Source organism: Dipodomys merriami, unplaced genomic scaffold (assembly GCF_024711535.1).
Source record: "Dipodomys merriami isolate MVZ:Mamm:240054 unplaced genomic scaffold, mDipMer1.0.p SCAF_57, whole genome shotgun sequence".
Classification (NCBI taxonomy): domain Eukaryota; kingdom Metazoa; phylum Chordata; class Mammalia; order Rodentia; family Heteromyidae; genus Dipodomys; species Dipodomys merriami.
In genome coordinates, this window is record NW_027206146.1 from 8677824 (window position 1) to 8687419 (window position 9596).

General features: G+C 56.9%; 2 protein-coding genes across 4 annotated transcripts; one reads left to right on the plus strand and one right to left on the minus strand.

The window, feature by feature from the left end:
• Nucleotides 1-128: 128 nt before the first annotated feature.
• Nucleotides 129-7460, minus strand: Gemin7 (gem nuclear organelle associated protein 7). Of its 3 annotated transcripts, XM_070001189.1 has the most exons (3): nt 4211-4245; nt 1324-1374; nt 129-1059 (listed from the first exon to the last, which is right to left on the minus strand). In XM_070001189.1, exon 3 carries the CDS (start codon nt 1046-1048, stop codon nt 647-649), a length of 402 nt encoding a protein of 133 aa, XP_069857290.1. In that variant the 5' UTR covers nt 1049-1059; nt 1324-1374; nt 4211-4245; the 3' UTR covers nt 129-646. The 3 variants fall into 3 exon arrangements, with proteins under 3 accessions (XP_069857290.1, XP_069857291.1, XP_069857289.1); XM_070001190.1 differs by lacking the exons at nt 1324-1374; nt 4211-4245 and adding an exon at nt 7362-7460; XM_070001188.1 differs by lacking the exon at nt 1324-1374 and having other exon boundaries at nt 4211-4284.
• Nucleotides 6643-9398, plus strand: Znf296 (zinc finger protein 296). The gene is made up of 3 exons (XM_070001187.1): nt 6643-7074; nt 7325-7471; nt 8447-9398. The coding sequence occupies exons 1-3, from the start codon at nt 6768-6770 to the stop codon at nt 9394-9396; spliced, it is 1404 nt and encodes a 467-aa protein (XP_069857288.1). The 5' UTR covers nt 6643-6767; the 3' UTR covers nt 9397-9398.
• The last annotated feature ends 198 nt before the right edge of the window (nt 9399-9596 follow it).

A 9596-nucleotide genomic window follows, 5' to 3' on the forward strand; every position in this document is an offset into this window, starting at 1 on the left:
GCCTTTTGATCCCTACCCACCCCGAATACAACCTCCCATTTGGGGGGGATGCTAGACATTCCCTTACCCCAGTCCCTTCCTAAATGGAGCTCCTCCATCCCTTACGACGTACACTTAAAACATGAGAGCCAGATACAGTGGTTCACACCTGTAATCCCAGAAGATAAGGACTCTAAGGCCAGCCTGGACTACAGTGAGACCCTAGACCCAATAAATAGACATTTGTATATAAACATAGGAAAGACAGAAGTCGGATTTTCCGTGGAAAATAGCTTCTTTGGCATCAGAGGGGGAGGGGAGGGGGAGAAGAAGAATCTTCAGGGTAGGTGACCTTTTCAACCAATTCAATAAACAGCTCCCTTAGGTAGCTGGCTTCCTTCAGTGCCCTCCTTCCCACCAGGCCCGGTTCTGCAGGACCCAGTTCTGAGGTAGAATACCTTTCAGGTTTCTTCCCTTGGGACCTAAAACTCATGGCTCTGGTTTCTCTCCACTGACCCTGGAGGTGGGAAGAGCGCTGGAGCTTGACTTGGAACTCAAAGAGGCAGAGACCTTCATGGGCCAAGGTCCTGGCCTGGGCCCTTTGGAGGCCCGGAATGGTGGGCTAGGCCACACAGTTAAAAGGCCAGGGCTGGGGGAAGGTTCTTCTTCAGAGCCTGAAGGTGTAAGAAATAATGTCACTGCACCGAAGCAATGCCTCAGCCTGCACACCTATGGGAGTCTGCAGCTTCGACACATAGAAGTTGGCCACGTCCAGGTCAGTGGCTCCAAAATGGGCAGCCACAAGCACGCCCTGGTGCAGGGTGAAGCTCACTGGACGGCCCACCATGGCCAGCAGGCTGCGAAGGTAGCGCTCCCGGAGTGTGGCCCGGGCTCGCTGCTCCTGGGTTTCTGGAGAGTCTTCGCTCATGGGACCTTCTTGGAGTTCAGAACCACCAGACTTCAGGGGGACCCTGCGTCCTTCAGGGGCAAATCCACGGCTAAAGCCATCAGGACCCCGGGGAAGCCGGATCACAGGCACAGGCACAGGGATGGCAGGTGGCGACTGCATTGTTCCGGGTGCTGAGTGAAGAACAGGGAAAGCATTAAGGAGGGACCTGGCCCAGGCCTTCCCAAGAGCCCCTGCCTGCCTGCTGCCCCCAGAGGAGTGTGGGAACTCTGCCAAGACAGGATGAGACAAGGGGATTGGATTAGGTGGCTGTAGGTTAAGAGAAACCAATCAATACTGGCCTCAAAGGTTTTTTGTTGTTGTTGTTGGGTGGCTTAGATCACAAGACCACACTAGGTAGGATTAGGGACTATTTACATTTGTTTTTTAAACCTCACCATTTTAGTCAAGTTTTGGTCCACAGGGCCTCACTCCAGCCTAGATTCATCCTGAAATAAGAAGCAAAATGCCCAGGTCTCTAGGATTAGTACTTAGTGCTGAGAATTAAGCCAGTGGTCAAAAATGGTTCTAAGTCTCTGACACAAACAAAATGAGGGGAAGACAGTAGAGACCCTTTCTCTCTACTTAGGACAAAAAAAGGGGGGTGGCAGATTTCATCCTGTGTCAGTAATCTTCACTTTCACAAAGTAGAAATGAAGCTAGGAGATGGCTAATCTATCCACTGAGCACTGGTTGGAGAGCTGGCCCTAAGAAGGAGGGCAGACATCTTCCCAAAGCACAAGTGAGTACTGAAAGATTCAAGAATGAAGGTATGATCTGATTAAAAGGAAAAAATATATACTAGTTTAAGAAAGGCCACACAGGGTGTGTACAAGCAGGCTAGGGCAGCCTCCTATTATCCATGCTCTCAGGAGATCAGGCCCAGAGGTCTTAATCCTTTCAGGATCCCAACCAGGGATTTCCTGCCCTTAAGGTAACAAGGAGGAAAAATATCCAAACCCATTGTCCACCAGGTGGGAATCAGAATCTGGAGCCCTCCCACCCACACCCCTTAGGTCAGTGGTGAAGGAACCAAGTTTCAGAACTCACATTAAGACAATAAGGGACTGGGGCTGGGAAGGTGGCTCAGTGGTAGAGCACTTGCCTTGCATGCATGAGGCCCTGGGTTTGATTCCTCAGCACTACATAAGCAGAAAAAAAAAAGCGGGAAGTGGCACTGTGGCTCAAGTGCTAGAGTGCTAGCCTTGAGCTGAAGAGCTGAGGGACAGCACCGAGGCCCAGAGTTCAAGCCCACGACTAGACCCCCCCCCCAAAAAAAAAAAAGACAATAAGGGACCTGTAGCTGGGAATGTGGCTTAGGGGTAGAGTGTGCGTTGCCTAGCATGCATGAAGCCTTGGGTTCAATTTGAGCACAGGGAGGCTCAAGAACAGTGCCCAGGTCCTGAGTTCAAGCCCCAGGACTGGCAAAAAAACAAAAACCCCACAAACAATAAAGGACTGAGAAGTAGAGATTGGGAGGGTCTCTGTTTGAGGCCAGCCTAGGCAAAGTTATTATTACTATTATTATTATTTTGCTAGTCCTGGAGCTTAAACTCAGGACCTGGGCACTGTCCTTGAACCTCTCTGTGCTCAAGGCAAGCACTCTACCACTTGAGCCACAGCACCACTTACAGCTTTTTCTGTTTATATGATACTGAGGAATTGAACCCAGGGCTTTATGCATGCTAGGCAAGCACTCTACTACTAAGCCACATTCTGAGCCTGCAAAAAGTTATTAAGAACACTATCTCATGGGCTGGGAATGTGGCTCAGTGGTAGAGCGCTTGCCTTGCATGCATGAAGCCCTGGATTCGATTCCTCAGCACCACATAAGCAGAAAAAAAAGGCCAGAAGTGGTGCTGTGGCTCAAGTGGTAGAGCACTCGCCTTGAGCTGAAGAGCGGAGGGACAGTGCCCAGGCCCAGAGTTCAGGCCCCACAACCAGACCAAAACAAAACAAAAGAACACTATCTCAACAAAGTGAGATGGTGCATGCCTGTCACCTTAGCTACTAGGAGGATTACTGGGCAGCTGAGGCCAGAGGTCAACAGCAGCAAAAACTAGAGACCCTATTTGAAAAAGGGTCTGAGATCTGAGGATGGAAGTTCAAAGCCAGCCTGGGCAGGAAAGTCCATAGGACTCATCTTGATAAACCACTAGAAAACCAGAAGTGGCACTGTGACTCAATGTGGTAGAGCACTGGCCTTGAGCAAAAAAGTTCAGGGACAGTGCCCAGGCCCAGAGTTCAAGCCCTATGACCACCCCACCCCCCCAAGAAAAAAGTACAAGAAGCTGGATGAGGAAAAAAAGTGAGTGTGTGTGTGTAAATGGTGCCAATAATCCTAGCTATTCAGCTGAAGCTGAGATCTGAGGAACTTGGTTCAAAGTCAGGCTAATCCTGGAGACCTTTATCTCCAACGAAGCACAGAAGAACCTGAACTGGAGCTGTGGATCAAGTGATAGAACACTAGGTAGCTCTGAACAATAAGTAAAAACTGAGGGACAGGGCTGGGAAGGTGGCTCAGTGGTAGAGCGCTTGCCTTGCATGCATGAAGCCCTGGGTTTGATTCCCCAGCACCACATAAGCAAAAAAAAAAAGAAAAAGAAAAAGAAAAAAGCCGGAAGTGGGGCTGTGGCTCAAGGGGTAGAGCACTAGCCTTGAGCTGCAGAGCTGAGGGACAGCGCCCAGACCCAGAGTTCAGGCCCCAGGACTGGACCCCAAAAAACAAACAAAAACAAAACTGAGGGACAGCATCCAGGCCCTGAGTTCAAGCCCTAGTACTGGCACAGAAAAAGAGAGGAGAAAAAAAAAAGTGCATGGAAAATCCCTATGTACCATGAATACATAGGCCAATAGGAGGATAGCAGTAGAGGTTTGCAGACCTAGCACACAAGGAAGGACTCGGACTGGTTCCCTAGCAACCCAAGGCTAGAAAGTTAAAAATCAAAAAGGTGAGGAGAGCTCTCGGTGCAGGAGAGCTGGCAGGTGTGCAGACCGGGGCCCCCAGGGCGAAGTAGGGAGAGTGGGGGTCCCCCGCCCCCGCATCGCCCCCCCCCGCCCCCACGCGCTCCCGCCCCCAGATCCCGGGGTCGCGGGCGGCCATTCCGCCCCGGGGCCTACGACGTCCGGGGCCACCGTCCGGGGGTCACTGCCCGGAGGACGATCGTCCGCCACCCCGCCGGCCCCCAGCCCGCTCCACCGCGTGAGGCGGCCCCACGGCCTCTGCCCGCCATCCCCGACGCGAGCCCGCGCTCCGCCACGCAAAGCCGGCCGGCCGGCACTCACCGCGCTCCCGCGGCGGCCCGCGGCGACCCCACTTCCGGCGGCGCCACCGAGATAGACGCCCGGGTCCGCCGCGAGCCCCCGGGCCCGGGTTCCGCCGCCCCACGTGGTCGCCGGCTGCGCGCTCAGCCCCCCGCAACTCAGCCAATGGGGCGGGGGTGGGGGGGGTATCTCGGAAGCCCATTTTAGGGAGCACGAAACTGAGGCTCGGCGAGGGATTTTCCCCTCCTGGATTCCGGGCAGAGCATGGCCGTGGGACACACACACACACACACACACACACACACACACACCCCTTTTACACAATCCCACGCCTGCCCCCCACTTCCAGCGACCGTGATCGTGCTTTCAAAAATCACGAAAAAAGGCTTAAAGTTAGGCAGCTCCTAATGGACCACAGGCGGTCATTTTTGTTCACCAGGCCTCCCTACACCTTGTTGTTTACAAAGGGGGAAACCGAGGCCCTGCCTGAGGAATGAGTAGACAGAGACCCTGTAAGGCCCCCCTTTTACTTACTAACAGGCACTGAACTGTTCTGCTATAAAGAATGCCCAGGGAGTAGTAGGAGTTCAATAAATCTGTGTTGGCTTATTCATGAAAGACAGGAGCCGAGAGCACCAGCTGGACCCAGCTACTTGAGAGGCTGAGGCAGGAAGATTGCTGGAAGCTTGCAGTTCCAGACCAGCCAGAGTGCATTAGTGCAATCCCATAGGAAGGAAGGAAGGAAGGAAGGAAGGAAGGAAGGAAGGAAGGAAGGAAGGAAGGAAGGGAGGGAGGGAAGGAGGGAGGGAGGGAGGGAGGGAGGAAGATATTTTAGCAGGGCTAGGAAGGACAGGATGTGTCTAGATAAGCCCATAAACAAGATCTTTCAGGATTTCATAAAATGTAAAACAAAGGATGATGGGATCCTAAGTTGCCCAGCTGGGGAGGGAAGCTGCAAAACCAGCTAGTCAATGTCCCCTGATTCTTCAGGATAGCTGAGGAAAGTGGGTTTGGAGAGAGAAAAAGGAGACAGATGGAGACCATCCTGTTTAATTTACAAGACCTTCAGCAGGGTGGGGCTACTTTAGATAGGCTGGCCAGAAAGGCCTTGGGCTGCAAGGAGGACAATGGAGCTAAGACTTGAATAACAATATGCAGAACTCCAGGAGATCCGCCTTGGAATTCTCTCAGCTGGGCTGGGGACACCTGGAGGAGGACAGGTCCAGGCCCTAACCTCAGGGGGTTTGCGTTGAGTGGGGGTAGGGGGACAGGACAGTCAACAGTAGTGATGGTCCATGATAGGAAGTCCTGAAAGGATTTAAGGTGGGGCAGGGTTGTCAAGATACCACAAGGAGCAGACCAGACTGGACCAAAATGCCAAAGGGAGGGAAGTTCCTGGGGCCCAGAGTCCAGGCTGTAGGACCTCTGGCTATTTAGCTTTAGTGGTTGGCCCAGTCATAGAAGGAAGAAAAAAAAAATGAGGGGCTGGGAAGGTGGTTCAGGGGTATAGTGCTTGCCGCTCAAGCATGAGGTCCTGGGTTTGATTCCTCAGCACCCCATAAATAGAAAAGGCCCAAAGTGGCATTGTGGTCAAGTGGTAGAATGCTAGCCTTGAGCTAAAGAGCTCAGTAGACAGGGCCCAGGCCTAGAGTTCAAACCCCAGGATTGAAAAACAAAACAACAAAACTTTTGCAAATAGCCCAGAGACAAGTCTGGTCTCCAGATGACCTTCAAGTGGACCAAAGACCCTTCCAGAAGCACACACCCTATCCTCCTCTCTCCCCCACCTTAGACTCCTGATCTTTTTTTTTTAAACTCCTTAATGGACTGACTCCCTCCCCCCTCCCCCCCCCCCACTGCTCACCCTGCCTTTTGAGGAGAAAACTGAAACCCCATGAAAAAGGTCACTCAGTCTCCCTTTCCTCCCTTTATTGTCCTCCAGGCTACTTTGTCACCACAAAAGGGGCCTCTTCCTAAACTGGCTATACTCCATCATCTTGCCTACGGGGTCTTTTGGGGCAGTGCTCTGCGCGCCGGCGCGCACACACACAGCCCCAGTACCTACCCTAGTAGACGTTCAACAAACTGATGCCAAATGCAATTTTATGTTTTATTTTTGGGTATTTTTGTCTTAGCACGGAATGAATGGCGCGGGCCAGATTACCAGGCGCTGGGCATATATGAACGGGCAGTCTGCCATTTCTTTTTCTTGGCAAGGTAAGGATGATAGAGAGGGATTCTTAGGTTCGGATCACTAAAGCCCAAAGGCAAAAGCGTTGGGAAGCCTGGGCGTCCCGCTGGGGCCCTCTACGGGACCCGCCCCGTCCACTCCCTGAAGGCCACGCCCGCCGCGGGCAGACCACGCCCAGGTGGGCGTGGCCAATGCCTGGCCAGCACGTGTAATAAAAGTTCGCCGCGGGTCTCCGCAGCCACTCACCTGAGCTCCGGGCTCCCAGCGCGCACGGCCGCGGAGTCCTGCGTGGCCTCGGTGCCCGCGGCCTCCGCTCCAGCCCTCTGCCTCCCCAGCCTCCTTCCTCCCACCACCACCCCGCCTCGTCGGCCAGCCGGCGCGCAACCCATGTCCCGCCGCAAGGCCGGCAGCGCGCCCCGCCGAGTAGACCTCGCGCCCGCCGCCGCCACCGCCGCCGCCGCCGCCTCCGGCCCGGACGACGAGATGGAGACCTCGGACCTCATCATAGACGTGAAGCCCGAGCCCGAGCCGCACTTCCTGCGGGCCCTGGGGCTAGGATCCTATGTCCACAATGGGTTGTCCACGACGGAGAGGAGATTCGGGGGTGAACCCCAGGAACAGTCCCCGGGTTTCAGGCCCTCCTTCCAAGCCTCGGGCTCCAGGAACCACTGGGCCGTGTGGATGCCCGTGACCGGTGAGTCCCCCGCCTCGGCCCGGGCCCGGCCCCGGCCTCCCCTCCCAGACCCGACTCGGGAGATCTCAGCCGGGGATGGGGCTCTGTCCAGGTGGTCTGTCCGTCTCTTTCCTCTCTCTCTCTTGCCCCGTGCTGGCCCCCCAGCAGTCCTCCCTCCGCCCGGTTCTGACTTTCGGGTTTCCCCTCTCCCTCACCCCCCCCCAAGTCCGGCTCCACCCACGCTCACCACCCGCTTCCTCCCTCCCCGCAGACAAGCGCTGGACCGACAACCACGCTGATCTGCTGACCTGCGGCCGCTGCCTGCAGACCTTCCCGCTGGACGCCATCACGGCCTTCGTGGACCACAAGAAGCTGGGGTGTCAGCCATCGAGCGGTCCCAGCCCCAGGCAGGTGTCAGGTGAGTGACCCTTTGCACAGTCTCCCCCCCCCCAACTTCCTGCGGGAGAGAGGCTGAGGTGGACAGGCCAGCCAGGCAGTGGCAGTGCGCTCTGCTCCACTTCCCCTTTCTCATTCCCCCTCCTGGTGCAGCCGAGGCCGGGCCAGGACTTGCTTGCCAGTGCCCCCCTCCACCCCCCCAGGACCTGGGACTAGGGGTGAAGCTGAGGCTGGAGGAGGGGGAGCTGGCCACAGGGTGTGGCTGGCCCCAGATAGTTAAGTGGCTTGGGGATTTGTGGACACCCCCCCCCCATACTTTCCCCATGTGGTTTCACTTCTCCTTCTCTTTGGACAGAAATAACTAACTGGCCAGGTGGCTGGACCTGTGGGGAGGGGGTGGAGGCCAGCTGGAACAGGGGTGGCCGCCCCTCCTGTCTCCTCAGGGCTGGGCCAGGCCCTTGGGACTGGTGTCAGGGCTTCTGGCCCTCCACCCTGGGGGAAATCTCTCAGGCAGATGCCGGGAAAAGCCCCAGCTCCTAGCTAGGACTCGTCCTGGACTCCTAGGGGCCTTTCTTTCCTTTGGGAAGGAATCTAAACAGGGTGGGTTCTCAGCCCCCAGGGCCTGCCCTGCTGGGCCTTGGGAAATCACGTTGTATTAGGGGCTGGGCCTAGGAGGATCTTAAAGGGGGTGGGGGGAGAGGTACTATGATGGGATTAGAGTGGTTGGCTGGTGGGCCAGGTCTGTGTGCTGACTGTGTAGACCCCTGGCTCTATTTCCTGCTTGGGGTCACAATGGGGAGTGGAGGGGACTGAGTATCAGCATCCACTACCGACAGAAGTTCTTTTCCAGAAGGTTCTTGAAGCATCTGACATTTCATTGTAGCCCTGAGCCCCCTTCACCCCAGCATTGGAGTGTTTCCCAGGTCTTCAGCTGGTCCTGACCTGTGTCTGTCCCGCCACTAGTGCTGACCCACGCCCCTTGTTTGTTCCCTTGCAGAACGCTTGGATCTGAAGGCCCTGAGCTGTCTCCACTGTGGCCGGCAGTTCACAGAAGCCTGGAAGCTGCTTCGCCATGCGCAGTGGGACCACGGGCTGTCCATCTACCAGACGGAGCTGGAGTCCCCGGAGGCCCCTCTGCTGGGCCTGGCTGAGGTAGCTGCAGCCATGTCCACGCAGGTGGAGCGCCCAGCAGAGATCAAGTCCCCTGGCCCCAGTGGCACCGACCGGAGGACCCCCACCTGCTTAGTGTGCAAGAAGACCCTCAGCTCCTTCAGCAACCTCAAGGTGCACATGCGCTCACACACAGGTGAGCGGCCCTACGCCTGCGACCAGTGTTCCTATGCCTGCGCACAGAGCAGCAAGCTCAACCGCCACAAGAAGACGCACCGGCCCCTGCCCATCCTAGGCCCGGAGCAGGCCTCCCCTGCCCCACCTGAGCCCGCAGCCCATGCCGCTGCCCCAGCCAGCGCCCTAACAAGCCCTGGTGCCCAGGGCACAGGGGCTGCAGCCACAGCAGGCGTGCAGGAGCCCGGCGCGCCCAGCAGTGGGGCCCAGGCAGGCCCTGGTGGGGATGGATGGGATCCTGTCCCCCAAGGACAGAGCACCCACACCAACAAGAGCCAGAGTGCTGAGCCCAAGAAGATGCCCAAGGCGGTGAGCAAGGGCAAGAGGCCCCGGCCTGGGGGCAGCTGCGAGTTCTGTGGGCGTCACTTCAGCAGCAGCAGCAACCTGACGGTGCACCGACGATCGCACACCGGGGAGCGACCGTACGCCTGCAGCCAGTGCCCCTACACATGTGCGCAGAGCAGCAAGCTCAACCGACACCGCCGCACGCACGGCCCCGGGCCCGACTGCGCCCGCTACGAGTGCCCGCTCTGTGCTGTGCCCTTTGGCCTGCGCGCCACGCTGGACAGGCACCTGAGGCAGAAGCACCCCAGGGTGGCCTGAGCCCCGGGGGGGGGGGGGGGCCTGTCCACACTCATCCCTGCCTTGCCTTCCTGCCAATAAAAGTACTCCCCTGTCTCCCACGTGCCTGGCCTCTGGCTCTCTTGGGGTGGAAGGCGTCCCCTTTGCGGGGTGGACGGCTGGACAGACCGGTTTGGAGGGGGGGGAGTGAGGGGGAGGCTGGTCCCCAGTGCCTGGGGCAC